This window comes from Pleurodeles waltl, chromosome 12, assembly GCF_031143425.1.
Source record: "Pleurodeles waltl isolate 20211129_DDA chromosome 12, aPleWal1.hap1.20221129, whole genome shotgun sequence".
NCBI classification, from domain to species: domain Eukaryota; kingdom Metazoa; phylum Chordata; class Amphibia; order Caudata; family Salamandridae; genus Pleurodeles; species Pleurodeles waltl.
Genome location: NC_090451.1, coordinates 701409564 through 701429799, shown reverse-complemented (window position 1 = coordinate 701429799; position 20236 = coordinate 701409564). Strand labels below are relative to the sequence as shown.

Below are 20236 nucleotides of genomic sequence, written 5' to 3'. Positions count from 1 at the left end.
CTCGTCTGGGTTTCTATATGGATGAGCGCTGTCATTTTGTGCCCCTCGGATCATGTTGAATTAGTCATTCTTCTATTATTATATTTTTTGCAATCTCTCGGTTTTTTACTTTACAAATCTGGTCACCCTACCTCTTATAAGAGACCGAACGAGCGGGCTTGACGCGTTCTCCATCTGTGCTTTTTGCATTACTTAAACCCTGTCTGTCTCTAGAATGTATATATAGGTGAACTCAACTAGGACGGCAAAACCAGTCGTCAAACCTCGTCGTTGCTACATATGTATTCACCAGAACCAGCATCAAAGTAGGCGAACTTTCCCTTAACTAGAGCTGGAAAGAAGTTACTTTGGTGAGTGGTCTCCTTACCACTTCGAAACTGTTTATAAGTAACTACAACCAAAAAACGTGCAAAATGGTTCATGGCCTCTTTCCTAATGTGTGAGGAAACAGGGCCTCAGGGAGTTTAACAAGTGCTCTTGACTAGGGTTAAACGAGAAACCGTTTACAGTCTCCCTCGTTTATCGCACATACCCAGAGCCACAGGCAGGCAGGAGTTCACGGAACTGTGACTGGACACGCGTTCACAGCCAGTTTATGAGCACGGATTGGGGACGGTCCCATTACTCGGGTAACACGTATTAACAGTAACACCCCTGCCCTAATCCCCAGCACACTTCCTTGGATCAGCAGCTCATGAATGTACATTATTATCGAATAAAATAGTTCCTCGGGCCGGCACTTGAAATTGCATTTATATAGATAGCGCTCACTACCCCTGACGACCTGCTCAATATCATGTTTCCTGATTTATCTCCGGAGATAATATCCGCCCCGAGGTGGTGCGACCCTCGTCCCCAGTATGAAAACTCTTCCATGGTGCAGATCTCGGCTCGCTCGTGGCCTCTGGCGGCAAGATCCGGAGGACGTGTCCACAGACTGAGAAGAGACTTCTAGGCGGCACGGATTTTACGGCAAGTTCCGCGCAATCCTTCGGACATTACGCCAGTTTCAGTAGTTATGCTTTGTAACGTGGCTGGTGTAGAATATAAATAGTAGCGGCCAAGCTTCATGACATCACAGCCCCGTGACATATTATTAGGAACCACGTGACATCGCAGGGTTGACCCCTTGTCCCACCCTTGAGTCCTCAAGAGCCTTCGGCTTGCTGTTGTACACCTACCGGGAGGACGAGAATTGGCACCTGCATACAGTGACCGCTGCTTTTAGGACTCCTTTTACTTTCTGTTTCTGCCTCCATGACCTCTGACACTAGCGGGGCACAAGGCAAAGGACATGACGCATCCTAACAAAGCAGCATGGGCTGCCCACGTGCCCAGTACAGCAGACAAGGAGGCCTCTGAACGGTGGACTGTAAGGAGGTTGGGACAGGGACCCCAGGAAATGCAGAAACAGAGGGTTCAAGTTGATATCTCTCCTGGCAGTATGTGGTAAAAAATACTCATCCCACCCGAGCAGCCTTTCTCCATTGTCTGACCACTGAGAATATGTCCGCAGGATTCAACCAGAAGGTCTGAACCAGGCAAGATGAGCCGTATGAACATGTAATTAATCTACAAGATAGTATAAAGTCAATAACAAAACACAATTTCTCAAATGTAGCTATTTCTCAAAATCACGTGCTTTACTTAAAAGCACACATCTAGAATTCTCGTAGATTTTCTCAACTGTAACAAACAATGAAGCGAGTCCAGTTAGGATGTTCATGTGGTCCTCCCAGCCAGAGCACCGGAAGGAAAGCAAGGCTGCCTTTGTATCGCTTTAATTCCGAGGTTCTTCTCTTTGGATTACTGTGCAGTTAGGGAGCTCTGATGGTTCTCAATCCCCCTTCACTAAATAGGTACACTTTAAAGTAACTTTATATTTTGTCACGAAAATATTGTTTCTGCCACTGACCAACGATGATGACAATTTCCAGTTGAAGGGCATGAGAAAGTTGCTTCATACTCCGGGTAGCTATTTCCACGAAGCTGACCTTTCCGAATAAACCAAGTAAAGAAGCCCTTGCTTTACATTAGTCACATTTTTTGCAGCGCGTACCTCGCCATGTGACAAACCTGTGTGAAACTCCTTGCCAAAATCCCTCTTCTGTTCCTCTTCAAGAACGTTGCTGGGAGAAATGCTGCCCAGGGAGACCACAGAACAATGATGCTCCTTCAGCAGACTGCTGGTTGAGTGGAGGCCAGTTTCAGTCTTGATACCAAGGATCCACCCATGTACAGAGAGATCCTGCAAGACTTTTGCTCTTATGAGATCCAAGATGGCTGCCCCTGTGACACACATTGTTTGCACAGTCCTCCTATATGGACCCAGAACTGTGGAAGCCCATGACGTCTCTTGCCACAGGACTTCTAAGTGCCAACCGCCCCGCCAATAACAACAGAAAGGATATTTCACTTAGGTCTAGGGCACGAGGTCATCAGGTGGAGGCCTGATTAATTCGTCCTAGCAGCTGCCTGATGAAGCAATGGTTGGCAGGGGTGGGAGTGAGAGGTCATGGGGCATGGTCTGGGCCCCACCTCTCCTTGATGGATCATGACACAGCTGCTTCCACTCTTACTCCTAAATGACATGTGTGCCTGGGGTCGATCTCCCCCCTAGTTCACTTCATCTCAACATGTATCCATCTGTAAAATGTCACTGTTGCTAAATCAAGCGACGTTGAATTGTAATGTGATTTGGCACAGGACAATTGCACACTGCGCCGTTATGACTCCCAGGGCTATGTGCCAGCATCTCTGCCTTTGCCAGTATCGCTACATGGGCCAGCATCACTGCCTCCACCGGCAAGCCCCGGGTCCCTGCGCCAATATGTGTGCTTAAGCCAGTATCACTGCCTGCACGCAGTGACTACACCTGTGCGCTTGTATCCGCATTTCTGCCTGCACACGGTCCCTGTGCAAGCATTTTCACCTACAACGTGATCTTGCACTTGCACCCTGTTGAGGCATCAGCATCTCTGACTGCGCCTTGCACGCTCAGTAACATGTCCACCTGTGCCCAGCCTGTGTGCCAATTTCACCCACTCCTGGTTCCTGCGCCGACGTCTCTGCCTGCACTCAGTCGTTTCGCATCCCTATTCGCACTTATTCCTTTCCCCAGGGTCTAGGCATGAGATCGGTCATTTCGCCAGCATCCCTGACTGCACTCTTTCACTAAGATCTGTACCTGTGCTCGGTCCTTTAGCAAGCAGCCTCATCCACACGTGCTCCTTTTCCCAGCATCTCTGCCTGCTCACTGTCCTTTCGCATCTCTGCCCACACTCGGTCCTATCAACAGAATTTCTGTCCAAACTCGGTCCTTTGATCAGCTTCTCTACCCGTACTCTGTACTTTCGCTGGTACCCTTGTCCGCACTGGGTCCTTTCGCCAGCAGCTCTCCCTCCGCACTGTCTTTTCACAAGCATCTTTGTCCGCACAAGGGCCTTTCGCCAGCATCCCAGCCCGCACTTTCTTTCCGCCAGCATCCTTGATATTTCACCACCATCTCTGCCCTTCTGTTAGTATCTCTGCTCGCACTCAGTCGTTTAGCCATCACCCATGTCCATTCTAGAGCTTCACTTCCATCAGTCTGTTCTTTCGCCATAACCTCTGTCCACATCCAGCTTTTTTGCCAACATCTCTGCCTTCACTTGGTCGTTTCACCAGCATCCCAGTCCGCAGTCTGTCCTTTCACTGGGATCTGGGCTAGGTCCTTTCGCCATCATTGCTGTTACTACTCAGCCTTTTCATTAGGATCTATGCCTGCTCGGCCCTTTCACCACCATCCCTGTCCACACTCGGTCATTTCACTGGCATTTCTGCCACCACACGCACCCAGCATCTTTGTCACTACTTGGTCCTTCGCCCATGATCCCAGTCCGCACTTGACCCTTTGTCCAGCATCTCTGTCCCACATGATCCTTTTGCAAGTATCACTTCTCCGTACTGTCGCCAGCATCCCCTCTTCCACAAATTCTTTTCGCCAGCATTTCTGTCCGCACTCCGTACGTTTGCCAGCATTTCTACTTCCACTCTATTCTTTCGCCAGCATCTCTGCCTGCACTCAGTCAGGTCCCCAGCCTCTCTGCCTGCAGTTTTTCCTTTTGCTAACACCTTTGCCAGTAGCAGGCTCTTTTGCCAGCATCTGTGTCTGCAATCGGTCTTTTTGCAGCCTCTTTATCTGCACTCAGTGGCTATCAGACTTAGCTGGGATACATCGTATTGATTCACTCTTGCTTATCCATTGCTGTTATTCTGAATGGGCCTGCGTTATACATTTAGTATTCTTCTATGTTGCCATTAAGCCGCTTTTAGTTGCATGGGCATTTATTATGTTAGTGGCTTTCTATACATCGTTGAACCTTGGTTGGGACAGAATACAAACACCTTTTCAAAAGGCAAGCTTTGCAACCTGGTATCAATATGTGGCAGAAGAACGGGGTGATCAACTTGGGAGTGTCTTTGATAACTGCGGAAGAGGGTCATGTCCATGTGTCTTAAAACGCCTCTTTCAAGACCACTATATCATGCATTAACCATCCACAACCCAGCTCTGTCTCCTATTACTCCCCCCTTTAAGCTTGCCATTGAACATATACAGTGTTCCGCAGCCTTTTGACTAGGTTTGCACTACATATACGCCCTGTACAAACATATACATACATAGCTGGCTTTTGGCATGGGTGAGATGGTCCCAAGCCCATGGTGCCGATTTTCAGAGGGATGCAAGGAGCTGTCACCTCTAGAATGATGCAGACGGGAGAGTCCCTGTCACCTGGCTCCAGTACTGCTGGCGCTGTTTTTAAGACCTCATCAGTTGCTTCCTTGCCTACACCTCTATCTCACCCCTGCTGCCACAGACTAATAAACCCTGCTCCCCAACAAACAACTTGGCACCAGCCTGTGTTGTTAATCTGAATGATTCAGATGAGCTAGGAAGGGTGCAGAGATGTTTTTTTGAACAGAGACCAGTCACAATGTTGATATAATCAGCCAGGAACTGACCTCTAAACACAAACGGGGCTCCCTGCTGCCTTAATTTGAGGGTGCCATATTTCTTTCTGCCCGGGGCGCTACCCTGACAAAGGCTGGCCCTGTATACGTCTGTTAAGAACTGTGGCCCTTATGTAATAGTTAAGGCCCTTATGTAATAGTTAAAGCGAAGCCCAATTAGAACATTTAGAATGTTTGGAGCTCCACTGAAGACAATGGAGTGCTTCCGGCCTCTAAAGGCTGGTAAAAGCCCAGTGAACCAGCATTCCAGTGTTGGTCTCACAGCAACAGCTGTGAACAAAGGACTCATGGAGCCTGAGGGATTTGAATCTCGTGCTCCTAGTGGTGGAATGTTCTAATTGCCTTATAACCCTACATAGCTGGGCTGTACCAGCAGTTAAAGTCCTGCTCCTGTGCTTTGTTACTGGTGGAAGGTAGCTTAGATCTCTGGCCTTATGGATAGCTTCCGCACTATGTTGAACCCAGAATCAAACTCAAGGTGGCCGCAGTGAAGCAGCACGTGCTCCATGAGGGTGTCAGAAGCGTGCTCCAACACTAAGGTCTACCTCAATCAGCTCTTCTCATTTCCCTGCCCGCCTGCCCCCAACCTTCAACGTAATAAGAAGAGCAGAGCACTTGTTTAGGGGTGTTGGTGTCACTTGAGGGTGCTAAGGTATGCAGGAGTATGTCTGATTATACAGCATGTGTGGGCGCAGCTAAGCAAACCTCTGACACTGTTATTCCCTCGGTAGCAGTGATGCAGAGATGCCTGGGTGCTGCTTGGTTTAAGCTGTAACCAAACAAGGAGGAACATGAACATTCTGGCCTTTAGTAGCTGTGCTGTTCAGTGCTCATTGCGGATAGCTGGGACCACGATGACACATTTAAAAAACCTGAGGGTTCGGGAAGAGAGCTGCAGCATTACCCCTCTCTCCATTTTAGGTTCGAAGTCGTGAAACAGCGGGCAACAATAACATGTGGATATAATGGCCATGGACATGTGTGCAGTTCACGGCTTTGGGATCGGCTGGGTGAGGGAAGAAAGCCAGGGCCAAACTGCAGGAATGTAGCTTAGCTCTTTCACCATTCGCCTGCTGTTTTCAGTGGGGCGCTGCGAGGAATACATCCAGTTTTCATGTGCATGGCACATTTCTTATCTTCCACATGTCTGATGTCAGTCCCCTGCCCTGGTGCTCCCACTCCACTACTGCAGATTCCAAGACCAACCACTTCTTGGCAGGGAAATGTGTACAAGACGCAGGTCTGTAGGATGGGCAACCTATAAAACTACTCTTACGGGCAAGTAACTTATTTTCTTTTAGCAGCACATACCATTATGAAAAGCCTCGTATTTTGCTGTAACATTCTGTCGCTTGATTTTAAACACAGACAAATAAATGCTGTATATTTATTGCCTGGAATAATGGTTTAAATGTGTTTTTGCTTTGTTTTTTACTATTGTTGTTTTGCATAATTATATGGCTGTTGTATTCTGCATTTACTGAGGCAGCCACACTTAATATATAGCCTCAGCTGCAATATAGGATAGAATAAATAAACTCAATAAAACGAGGAACCTGTTTGTTAGTGAACAGTGCTAATCTGGGCTCGAGCGCGGTAGGAGCTGTTACTTTTACTTGGGGGTACATTTGCTAGTCACCGGCTCAAGTGTTATTGAGCGGGGCCTTTTCCTTTAGCTCAGATGCAGAGTTTGTAATCAGGGGTTCGCCTGTGTGTTATGATAATCGTAGTTAGGGGGGCGCTTAAATCCAAAGGTCTCATGAGGCTGAATTTCGAATACTACCAATAATAGAAAATTATCCCGTATAGTTTTTAGCCTTTCCTAAATAATGACAGTGTGTGAATTAATCTAAGAGGAGGTAGCCGATTCCATTCCTTAGCAGGAAGTATAAAAAAGGATCTTTCACTTAAGTATTTTATTAAATGAGGAGTGTGTAAAGCAGGGGTACCCAACTTTTTCAATAAAAAGAGCTACATATGTTTAACGAAAATTATCCCAAGCTACTAGTGTTATTAAGTGTTCTAATGGGGAGCACATTAGACAAATTACATTAGTGTCCACGCTATGCAAAATTACCCACAATGGACACCTCTGTGCATCAAGGAGGGCTGCCAGCAGTAATGTAAAATAGGCTTTGTCAGCTTGGGATGCCTCTACAAGAGTAATGCTTAGAAGCCATAGCTGCAATGCTCGCCACACCAAGGTAATAATATTAGTAATAAGATTTATCACTACCACATGATTTATTTCTCCTATTTCAGCTTTAAAAATGTCTCCAAGCATCTAATGGGTTCTGAAAATACACACACACACACACACACACACACTTTTTTCTGTTTTGTTAAAAATATATTCAGCCAAGCAAAAGCTTCTAATTTTGTAGGCTGGGCTGCATATGGGAGAGCTACTCATAGCTAGATGGAGAGCTACCAGTAGCTCACGAGCTACTCGTTGGAGAAACCTGGTGTAAAGTATTTGAGTTAGAAGAGCAGAGCCATTGTTAAGTAGTATAAAATATAAAGCATCTTTTAAAAAAAAAATCAGGGGTTGCTCCATGTGCACACTTATGAATGATGCACAATATTTTGAAGGCAACCCTTCTGAAAACTCGAAGCAAGTGGAGCCTGGTAAGTGGCGAAGAAATACTATAAAATCTCTCAGACTGCATTATAGTCCACATTTTTTAACTTTTTGTAGTTTCTGTTTGGATATGCCTAAATATGAACCATACTATAATCTAGTAATGAGCCTATGGTGGCTTCAACCACTGTCCTTCTGGCATCTTCTGAATGCAACTCAAACCACAGGTTTCAGAGTTTCAAGAATGTGGAAATAAGAAGATATCACCGGGAAAACCGGAGGATTCAGTTTGAAAGATGAATCAAGTCTGAAACCGAACTTCTTAACTATAGATTGAAGTTCTGGGCATGAACCTCGTTTGAAGGCCATGATTTATGAGACCAGATAGACATGTCTCTGCCCACCAAGATAACCTCTGTTCTTTCCATATGCTTTAAACAGTTTCTGTTCATTCAGCCTTTAACACATTTTAGGCAAGAAGGAAGATGTTTAAAAGCACCCACATCGCTGAATAACACTTCTTACCACGCAAATAATACAAGGTGCTGATCTTTACAACACTGTCCTGTATTCTTACTACTTCCTACCCTTACTTATTCCTAAACCCTTAAAACATCTTACACATTTTACTTTCTTTAAAAACACACTCACCTGCAAGGCAATGTTTACACGTTGTAAAGTGCCCGAAATTGGTATGCGTGATACTTACCTGTGTGGTAACTGCTGTGTTGTAAAAGTAACGCATGGTAATACTCAAGTTGTAAAGACTGTATCCCACTTCTCAGTCACGGATAAATATAAGCTGGGGGTTATCTGCGTACGAATAAAATAACACCGGCAATTTTTCAAAAAGAATAAAAGTAGTCAAATGTAAAGATTAGAAAGAGAAGGATGGGAAACTCCTCTAGCTAATTCGGAGGTGGGGGGGAGGTCAGAGACAGACTGATAAAGCATAACTGATTGACTATGATTTGTCAAACATAATTTTAGCCAAGTAAGAGCAGTATGGCAAATGCCTTGTTTGGCCATTCTAGCTAAGAGGATTGTATGAACGACTGCAACGAAAGATGCTGACAATTCAAGAAATATCAGGCGGAGTGGCTGTCTGAAGGCCATCCTACACAGCTTTTAGTGCAGCTTGTATTGAGATTAAAACTGACATGGGAGTCCTCTCGTTTTGCAGAGGTTCAAAAAGACTGTGTATGTTTTAGAAGCAATAGTGCTTTCTATCATATTAGCTGCAGCCAGCATAAGAGTTATAGGGTGATAATTTTGGGGATGTGAATGAGCGAAGTTTATTTTTTTTAATGAATGTCTAACAATGCCTTAATTAAGAGGACATGGGAGCCCTCCAGTTTGTGCGCATGAGATAATGTTGTACAACGCCTTCTTCATGGATAGAAAACATGGGTTTAACAGATTTGTTGATAAATTAATTAAACTCATCTGGCAAAGGATAGCACAACTGTTCTAGGCAAGGTTTGTCAGTCCTGGCAGAAATAGTTGGCTAGCTGGGTAACAGGCTCTGGGGAAGTTCTAGAGGTATCTTGTTGAGATTTTGCAGTTCTAGAGTTATTCAATGTTGAGGTTAAATTGACGGTGGATCATCATAAAAGGATTGTAAAACAAGTTCAGAAAGAAAATAAGACAGGGGAGAAAGTTGTTTAAGAACTCTGAAGAGTTCTTGTTTACTGTCAGATTCAATAATCTGTGTGGTGTGATGTTTTTGTGTGGCATTGGTGGTCTGTTGTTATGCTAATAACTTGGCCTTGTAATTGGTTTTGAATGGGGAATCAAATGAAGTCTCCATTTTCGTTCTACCTGTCTGGTTTCGAGTTTGAGATATTTTAATTCTTTAGAAAACTAAGGTGCCTCCTTGCGATGTGTCCAGTTTTCTTTAGTTCAGACTCCGAGGTAGAGTTGCTGGTGAGGTGCGCAGTGGTGACTGAGGAAACACTGTTCTTTCTCTCTGATGTAGAATTACTAGTTAGCGGCCATGTGTTGTTGGGGAGGAGCTGTTCCTTTAGCTCAGAGGGACAATTCCCAGCCAGGGGCTCAGATGTACAATTAGTTCCTAGACAGGATCTCTTTCCTTTAGCTCGGAGGTAGAGTTCATAGTCAGAAGCTGTTCCTTCCAAGAGCTGTTTAGCTCGTCGGTAGTGAGGTGCCAGAAGGGTATTGAGGATTGAGGAGACACTGTTCCTTTGGCTCTGAGATAAAGAGTTTCTCATCAGGGGTTTGTTTCTTTAGCTCTGAGGTACAGGTTCTCATCAGGGGGTTGTTCCTTTAGCTCCGAAGTAGAGTTTCTCATCAGGGGTCTGTTTCTTTAGCTCTAAGGTACTGTTTCTCCTCAGAGGGTTGCTCCTTTAGCTCCGAGGTAGTTTCTCACCGGGGGTTGTTCCTTTAGCTCAGAGGTAGAGTTAATTGTCAGGGCTATTAAGTGGAGGAGCTCCTTTAGTTTGAGGAATAAAGACTGGGTCCCAGCTGTGCACTGATCATTGCTTGTATCAGGTGTAATTTGTGTCCGTATTCGAGTTTCATAAACGGCGCCTGTTTCTCTTAATAACTAAACTTTTTTTCTTTCTCTCAGAATGCTGATCCTCTCCGAACCCTGGTGATGGCTTGTGATATGGGCTGCTGTGACCTCCGACTCCTGCCTCCCACCACCTTTGTTCTATGAAGGCTCCTGGCTAGGCTTGCCTGACTCCAAGGCTGCCATGGTGTATCCTGTCTTGTGCAGTACTGATGCTGCGCTTTAATTGGCGCTTTCCTCGCAAGTGTTTGTGCGCTGATGGAAAGAGATTTCGCACTTTCTTGTTGGTTTTCTGTTTTTGTCCTGCTCAAAGTATTCGATCCAAAGTGCCTTTGTTTTTACCTGCCCATAACCCAGCTCCCATACTGGAAGAAGCCATCACTGGTTCAGGGTACTGAAGGAAAGGTGCCTCAAATGTCCAGGTGACCCGTAAGGGGCAGGAGCTCAGACCTCCGGATCTAGAGCATCTAAAAATGACGGTGCCTCAGACCTCCTTAGCAGCAAACGTGGGAAGGTGCCTCAGACCACCTCAAAAGGAGAGGTGCCTCAGAGCAACGTAAAAAAGAATCCTCTGACATTCAGTGTTTCTAAAAGATGATGAGTCTTAGAAGGGAGGAGCTTCAGACCTGCAAAGACACTAAAGGAAGTGAGTCTCCAACATCTCCGCAGACATAGAAGCATGACCCCTCAGAACTCCCTACGGTGCTGCAAGTGAACTGAACATTTTAACAAATACAACTGTTGCAGTTCCTTTGTAGGTAATATGAATCTGTGAACATCTTGAAAGATCTAGAAAAAAATGGATTGGCATACAGGAAGTTGGGGGTAGGAGGCAAGGATACAGATTTTGAGTCTGCAGGCCTCCTCTCCAAATCTCTAGAATGTTATGCTGGTGACAATTGTTAAGGAAAGTTGTACAGGGTGGGGGAGGGGTTTGAAATAATGGTACGTGATTCAGCCAACCACACCGATATTAAATACATTGATAATAGGATTCTTTTTCCTCAGCCAGTATCTACTGATGCCAATGGATAGGGAGATTGGCCAGATGTGGCACCGAAGGGTTGGATGGTGAGCTATTGCATATTGCCACTGACTAGGAGGATCTCTTAGGGCTGGTTAGTAAGGATGTCTGCCATCTTGCGGCAGTGCTTTATGAGGAGACCGGCCATCTTGTAGGACTGCTCTGTAAGGAGATTGGCCTTCTTGTGGTGGTGCTTGACGTGGAGAATGGCCATCGTTGGTATCAATAGGGCATGAGTTTCAAATACTAGTAGGGTAAAGGAGGCTGAGTAGATCCCATGCTGCCTAACGAGGTTACTCTCTTAATATGAGAGGCAGAATTGTACTAGTTTTGTTCACAATCCAACAGTCTCATTCACAGAGAGTAATTCATGCATGTCAAAAGACAGCCTCTCTTTCAGCAGGCCTCAACAGACCCCTATCTTTTGACCAAAATAACTCAACCTTGCATCCTGGGTCCCTTGGAACGGTTCCTTCCACACCTCTTCTTTACTGGTGGTGGGGGGCTGCTGGTTGTGGTTCAGCATTGGGTGTATTTATATGTCTCATTCCAAAGACTGCTCCGTTTCCGTGCTCAGAATGTGAAAACCTGGCTCATTCCTTAAATTGGGGGGGGGTTGGGCATAGAAGGGCTCGAGATAGATGCAACAAGGGCTTGCAGTGTATCGCCCCCAGGTTACTGAATGCTCTGGGAGGGGGTACAGTATCAATACCGAGCCGATGACATTAAGGTGGGGGGCTGTGTGTGATTTGTCACTGGGTGGGACAAGAAGCATGCCTTCGTTTGTGGGCGTAGGGAACCTGGTTTGAAAAAAATCAACTAAAAGTTAAGAGAAACAAAATGCGATTTTTTTTGGGGGGGGGGGGGTGGGGGGGATGAAATGTGCCTTTACTGCGCATATAGAGGGTGTGAGTGAATTCGGAAAAGTTCTTCTCCAAGAGGGACTAAGGAGTGGGGGGGCGCTTCCCTTAGTACTACTGAGTTTGTGGTACTTCAGAAGAGCAAGTACCCCCTTTTCACACGTATACTTTCCATCGCTGTCTAATGGACAAATGGGCTGATCTTTTAGTACATAATGACTCGTTGTTTTTGTTTTGTTTTTTGTTTTGTTAATCTTTTTCCATAAAGGTTAGTTTGAAAAATGTCAATTATGAAATGCAAACAAGAGAGCGATCTGCTGCCTGTCTGTTTGTAGAGCTCTCCGATGTTTGCTGAGCGTGGCGGCTGTGTTTGCTAAGAAGCACAAGACCTACCTGGAGCCAGGGGTGGATTGCACCACCACCAATTACTGCCATTTTATTGGTTTCTCTTCAAGTGCACTTTGACCGAAGATCTTTGTGATTAGAACACAGCCAACCTTATTCCTTTCACGTAGCGGACTCCGCCCCAGCCCTGCCGGCCTTGCAGGGCAGCGTCCTTTTCATGATCCTTTCCTATGCTATATTGGCCGGTCTGTTACTCCCTCTGTTGATTGTTGAGGTTATGGGCGGCTAAACTGGATAAAACATTTTGAGACGTGCCCCCCCCCCCGATTGAAGGCGCTCGTGGATTGGGAATCTGACACGTTTAATGTCGTGACCTTTGAATTCAGCCACTCCGACAACGTTTCCAGAGCAGGTTGTGTGGGCACACTCCTACAGCACTTTCTTAGCTAACTCACTTAACCAAGATGAAACAAATATGCAAGCGGGCTTGACTTCCTTAAGAGGGAGTGAGGGTCAGTAAATGAATGTTGGCCCCTGGTTGCCTTGTGTGTTGGTACTGGTACCTGTTGCAGTACGGAGCATCAGCTCCTGCTTCCCGGAACTTTTTTTGTGTTTTGGGGGGGGGGGGGGGGGGGGGAGGGGGGAGGGTGCGATGGCAGATGTTGGCAAGCTGCTCTGTGTCTGAGGTTACACCTATCCAAGCCACCGTATTCTCCCCGGAGTGACCGAAGCATCTTCCTTCTCCATAGATGGTGGTTAGGGTGCTCGGTGATATATGGCACACACCAACTCAGCCACAAAGTCACAAAGGCAGTGTGTTGGGAAAAATCCGAAGAGTATTGTCCATTGACTGAAGTGGTCCCCAATGTTTCTTGCCGTGCCCAGAACCATGAGCCAAATTGGGAAATGTGTTTGTTTTGAAGATGTTTTTTGCCAACTGAGGTGCATGTTTTCAATAAATGGGGCTCTGTCCCTCCTCAATGGTTTACCAAGCAGCATCGGGCGCTGATCACGAGGAGAAAGGGCCTGGCTCGCTGACCTCTGGCCTCACGGAGCGGACGGGCCGAGCCGGGTTATGCAGTGAGACCACCTACACTGGTCAGATGACGCTGGGGGCCGTGGGCGGTGACCCCCTGACCCTACGTGAAAGACTTCTCATTCTGCTGGTCTGCTGCCATATGCCGACCCCCCAAGGTACGGAGGGGTCCGATGACCCCGTGTGGTGTGGGCAACGGCTCAACTCTCCTAGAACACTTGCTTAAAAGTAAGAACCGAAGTGTCTGCAATTGCTGTAAAGTTCTGTGCTTGCCTTCCTCCTTTCTAACCGACAATAAATCCGCGATGGTAAAAATGTTTAATGAATGCCTGGCCTGTTTATTAACTTGTGATACTGTTATTGTATGCTCGTGGTATTCTCCCAGATTTACTTAGTCTCGGTCACCCACCCCTTCGTGCTCGTTAGGTTATAGGTAACTGTCATTGGACCCCTACTCTTGCCTGACTTGCAACTTGGCCAAGGTCCTGCACAAAACTATCCCTGACCTCCGCCCCTAAATTTCCAGACAAGCCTTACAGAAAGCTTGACCAGTGTACCTGAGTCCAGGCATAACACATAGCACGGCCTGAGTTCTCAGCCCGCTCTTCCCCGTAGTTCATGGACATACGCCCAAGCCACCCCTAAAGTATCTTCTCCCCCTCTACTCCTGGGACTGCATACAACGCCCAACTGCGCAGCCGCGGAAGGGGAGCAGTAAGCGTCATGATGTGGCTGTAAGTTCATTGCATGGGAGCTCAAAGAGGGCCTCAACCCCTCCCTTGCACAGATGTCCAACTTCTGCACATGAACGTACCCTCCCCACAGGAAGTACCGCTGGCTACAATTGTGCAAACAGCCTCTGGTTCCACACACTCTTTAAAAGTGGTCACTAAAAGATTTTCCTTTTTTTCTTTTTAACGTTTGGCCTCTTTTTCAGCTCGTAAAGTCTTAGGTCCGAACTTCAAGACAGACCTGACAAGTTTAGTGAGGAGAATGGGACACCTGCAACTATAGGGTAACAGATCTTTGGCCCTGCCGTTGCCTCCACCCACTTCTTGCTCAGAACCTTAGACCAAATGTTGATTAGTTGATGCACCACCTCCATTCTTCACAATCATCAACTTAAGGACCTCAGCCAGCGTCCACAGTGCAAACAATCCAACTATAAGCACAAAGACCTACATCACTACTTGTTATTAACAACATTACTGCCAGTACCAATGTTTAGGCCTGTGTCCATGATCTCTACCTCGTATGTGAATGCTGACCTGCAGTTTCAAAGATGACATTTAACAGAGGAGGATGAGTAGGTTTCGGCATGACGGAAGGAATACAGCAAGACCTCCAAAAGAGTTTTAGGACACACTTACCTGATAGAGAAGTGTTTAGGATGTCGGATTAGGACTGGACTATCTTGAGTCTCAGCAGAGATCTGCGCCATATTGGTCTTGGCAGCTTCAAGGAGGTAGTCATGAGTATTTTCTGTTTCAGAAGCTGTAGTCCTCAAGTACGATATTTATTTTTCCTGGGAGAAGATGGACGTTTCTGTAAGAACATAAGGTCAGTTTTTTTTTTTACCTTCATTCCACACATTAACATAATAATACAAAATCAAAGTTTCAAAAGTACTAGTACCAGAATGATAGTGCAGATCCAGACAGAGAAAGGCCAGTGGAATTTTTATGCAAGCATGGTGGTCCAGGGATGAGCTCCAGTTAAGACCCCTCCTTGTATTGGTGAAAACAGCATCTACATACTCGACACAGGACCTGGAGTGACCTGAGAAAATGTGACGATCCCAGAACCTCCCCTCTGAGACACATGTTGAGGCAATATTGCTTCTGAAGGGATTAGCGTCCTTCCTTAGCCCATGAAACAGTGATGGTTATAGTCTCCTTATCTCACAGGAAAAGAGCAGCATCCTCGAGTGCCTGCTCTGCGATGAGACAAGTGAATGCACAAGGCCACAAAGTGAGGATCAGTGGAATACCTGGTTCTTGGTGGTGATCCCCCTACTTGACACTGCGGATGGCTAGCACCATTTAACACTGATGAGTACTTTTCTATGATGTATAATCCACAATAAATTTGAGATTTATAAAATAACAAATTCATCAAACAAAAAACTCTGCTTCCCATAATTAGGGTGTTGAGCCTGTCACACTCCTCGGCCCCAATGCATCTGCTGCAGTAATGATAACCGTGGCCCTGAATAGCAAGAAATCTCCTTCAATTACATTACACAAGGTCAGATTTTTTAAAGCCTGAGTAAAATTAAGTGGTTTGGCGAGAAGCACAGGATGTTGAGCGAACACTGGGACTTGAACATGGTTCCCCAGTTCCAAAGTCAGTAGCTCTCAGATTCATATTTACTTGGACCGTAACAACTTGTCAGGCCCCAACAGAAAAAAACAATGAATTTGGTTGTGACCCTTTTATAGCATATGGCACAAACAATAAGAAAGGTGACCATGTGTTTCTGCCTTTTTTGCAGCAAAGGTGCTTTCAGCATGAATGATAGCAAGAAAAGTTAGACCATATACCATTTTTTTTTTTTAATGACTTCATTGTAATGCACTGGGCCTCTCAGACCTCGGGACCCCAGTGCCACTGCACCTGCTTCAACGATGATAGCTACTGTCTGGGATGTCGCCTCTACCTTTTGTTAAAAACATAACACACATTTTGTCCATCCCTGGTCACGGTCATCTCTCTAATGCCCAAAGCAAGGTGTGCTCTCTGCCTTAATTTTGCTCACCCCTGGACCATAACTCAAAGGCCCAAAGCAACACTGCCAGAGCAAGGGTCCACTGGTCCCTAAAGCGAGGAAGGATAGTAAAAAAGATATGGCGTTTAGCTGGCCCCTCATACCCCTGGGGCCTGGTGCACAAAGCACAGCACCAGATGCATTAATCATACCTAGAGCTCTGCTAAGGAGGTTGTCTGCACTATCCACTCCACTGGGCCATCACCCCTAGGCCTGAGACACAAAGCAGGGTTTCTACTCCTTTGTGTAAAACAAAAAATCTCATCTCTGCTACCTGAAAGGTAAATGTGTGCAACTGGCTAATCACCAAATATAAAACAGTGCTTGGGAATCAGTATAAACTTGAACTGGTGGAGTCACTTGGAGCTTCACGGTGACAAATACTTAGGCCCTCATTATGAACATGGCGGTGTGGGCCGCCATGCCGGCGGTGGCGGGAAATCCCGCCATGGCGGCCCACACCGCCACATAATGAAGCCGGCGGCCCTCACCCACCGCCAGGTTGCCTCCTTCAGGCAGCCTGCCGGTGTACGGCATCATTATCCGACAGGGCAGTGGTGCTGCCCCTCAGATAATGATCCCAAATCCCCCAGCCTTTCCCTGGTGGGTTGTCCCTGCCAGGGAAATGCTGGCAGAAGGGGTGCACTTGGCATGGGCAGTGAGTGCCCCATCGCACAGGTCTCTGCCCGTTTTATGGGCAGTGATCTGTGCAACGGGTGCAGCTGCACCCGCCGCACAGAGGCATTGGCATGTCCCGTCCAGGCATTCCTCTGGGCCGGCGGGGAGAAACGATGTTTCCGCCTGCCGGCCCAGAGGAATGTTCATAATACGTCTGGCGGGGTTCCGGGGGAGCTGGCGGTCACTAGAAAGACCGCCAGCATGAACATGGCGGTTTTGACCACCGTGTTCATAATGAGGGCCTCGTTCTTGAGAGTTAATATGACCATGTCCCCAGGTGAGTTCTGAAGTCTGTTCTTTTAATGGACACTTATTGAAATGTGCTGAGGTATAGTCTGATTACTTATTACTATTATATGGATATAAATAATGACTGACATAATCATTGCTTTCTGTTACCAGCTGGGACTTTGTAGCACTATAAACACACAACCACTATTTCTCACTGTGCAGCTACGATTACTGTTTGACTGACTTGTCACACTCAGGGACTCTGCAGTGAATGCATTAGACAAATGAGATTTGACAACCTAAAACTGTACATTTCCCACTCATTAGTTTAACTTGCCTTGATTTTTCATTCAATATGCTCCTGTTATTTTAAATGTGCTACAAGAAAGTGAAAAAATATAACAAATAGTTACATAATATATCACTCTTTTCAGCCACTACTTTGACCTTGTGACCCCACTTACTGCCCCTGCCCCATGGCACTCATTTACAAGTAGTTGGAAATGCAGCCACAGCCCCCAGGAGGTGCACCCCACAGTTTGAAAACCTCTGGTGTAGACCAATATCATGGTGGGGTCCATCAGCACCCTTGCCCTGCAATAACTACATAAAGTCACAATGCCACTCAGTTGAATACCCAAGCCATCCTGCTGCTGGAGGAGACGGCCAATTAAATCAACATGCTGGACAGAGATGAGCCCATCTGCTACCCATGAGGTGCACTCACTCAGTAGCATGTACTGGTAAGAATACTAAGAGTGGCTCCACACGGTGATGAAATATGTCCCTAAGTCCAGTTGTAAAACAAACCCTTGCAAGAATCTTGGTAAACCTTCCAGTGCTGTGCTCTGAGAGAGATTTCCATAGTTCATACTCAGAAGAGGCATCATTGGAGCTGTGTTCCTCTCTCCCCTCCACATTCTCTCTCAAAATGTCCACAGTGTTTGGTGGTTTACAGCAACATTTACAACGGCAATGGGGAAAGGAGAGTTCATGTCGGATTCATATTCACTTGGACTGTAACAATTCGTCAGCGCCCCCCCCCCCTTGCCCCGCCCCCACCTCCACCCTCCAAAAAAACAACAAAAAACGATCAAATCAGTTGTGGACCTATTATAGTCTATGGCAGCAATAACAAAAGTGACCAAGAAATAGAAACAAACAGTCCGGAAGAAAATGAGTTACTTATCTGTAACCATAGTTCTGCAGTATTGGAATCTTTCATAGATTCACATGCTTGAATCATTCCCCGTAGTCGAGATGGGAGCTCCTGGAACATTTTATAAAGTAGTATTAACATAGGATTAAACCTAAAGGCTCTAGGCCTCTCAGTTTAGCATTCTGTTAGTAATTTTCAGAAAAAAGGACCAAACTTGAGTCCACCAATCAGATGACACCACCTTTTAGAACCTTCCTAAGAGAAGCTCCAGTCCCTCACATTTTCTTTGCACAAGTGTGTAGTGGATGTAACAGTAATAAGAGAGGTAAAGGTGAACTTTTCCGGGAAGGTGGGGCGGTCCCATGTGAATCTACGAAAGATTCCAATACGGGAGAACTATAGTTACAGGCAAGTTTACTCATTTTCTTACTCCAGTATTGCAATTTTCATAGATTCACATGCTTGAATCAGAGTAATAAGCAGTAGTGATGCATATACTGTAGAGTAACTATCGCAGCTTCACATATATAAGCATAAATTGTCTAAGTAAACATATGTTTATATTAAATTTCTAAACATTAGAGATTTACGATTGTTATCTGAAATTACTGTGATGGCGGGATGAGAGAGACAGCTCACCTTCACTGAAAAAGATGTCTCAGGAACGCCTGGCCCACCGCTACTTCTCCTTAAGACACTGCATCTAGGGAGTAATGTCTGGTAAATGTATGGCAGCATTTCCATGTTGCTGCCCTGCATATGTCATGGTGCGGCACACCTGCAATCAGTGCTGCAGATGAGGATACTGCCTGTGTAGAGTGAGCACGAACAGAAGCTTGCAGGGGCTTGCCCGCTGCTTCATGGCAAAAATGGATTGCTGAAGAAATCCACCTTGCGATGCTCTGTTTGGACAGAGGTTGACCCAGTCTAGGCACCTTGTAAAGTGCAAATAGCTGGCTAGTTTTGCGAAAGGATTTGGTCCTCTCGAAATAGAACTTTATGCATCTTTTTATATCTAATGAGTGTAGAGCCTTCTCCACTGCAGTTGTCGGATTTAGGAGGAATGTTTTCAAAACTAGCGTCTCGTTTATTTAGAAGTCTGAGGGAACTTTTGGCATGAATCGTGGATTTGTGCATAGAATTACGGTATCCTGTGTAATCTGTAAGAAAGGGTCTTTGATAGACAGAGCTTGGAGCTCACTGAATCGCCTGGCTGACGTTAGAGCAATGAGAAGGGCTACCTTCCAGGAGAGAAACTTAATAGAAGTTCGATGGATTGGCTCAAATGGTTGGTTCATGAGTTGTGCAAGAACAATGTTGTGAGTCCAGGAGGGAGGAGGAGGTCTGAAAGGTGAAAAAACTCTGTATAGGCCCTCCAGAAATCACTTAATTACTCTGGATGACCACAAAGAAGGTGAGGAGTTTGACTGTCTAAAATATGACATAGCCGCCAGGTGAATACTTATGGAGGAGGGAGCAAGGCCTAAGTGCGCCACATGCAACAAATAAGGCAATATTTGTTCCAGTGATGAGGAAATAGGATGCACCTGTTGTTGGCATCGTAGACAGAACCTCTTCCACTTACATGAATAAGTTTTATTGGTGCTATTCGCTCTGGCCCTGGACAGTATATCGCTGCACTTCTGCAGGATATCTAGATGTGCATACTCATGGTGATCAGGAGCCATGCTGATAATTGCATTAAGGATTCAGGTGAAAGACTGTTGTTCATTGTCAGCAGATACCGAGATATTTTCAGTGGGATGTGAGGTTTCACTGAACAGGAAAAGCTCCGTGAACCGATTTGGGGCTATTAATATCAGTGTGCAGGGTTCCCTCTTCATTTTGGTTAGGACCCTCGGGATCAAAGAAATGGGCAGAAAAGTGTAAGCGAAGATTCCACACCATCCTATGGAAAATGCATTCCCCTATGATCCCTGTTGGTGATGCCTACTTGCGTAGTATCTGCATTTGGTATTTACCTGGCTGGCAAAAAGGTCTAGGTTGGG

The 20236-nt window shown here is 45.9% G+C and overlaps 1 protein-coding gene across 1 annotated transcript in view; it reads left to right on the top strand.

Moving 5' to 3' along the window:
• Positions 1 to 13714, top strand: part of LOC138266900 (insulin receptor substrate 1-like) — a 322036-nt gene extending 308322 nt beyond the window's left edge. The window contains exon 3 of the mRNA XM_069215631.1: positions 10185 to 13714. Coding sequence (XP_069071732.1) covers positions 10185 to 10192 — 8 coding nt within the window. The 3' untranslated portion in view covers positions 10193 to 13714. The remainder of the gene's footprint in view (positions 1 to 10184) is intronic.
• Positions 13715 to 20236: the final 6522 nt, after the last annotated feature.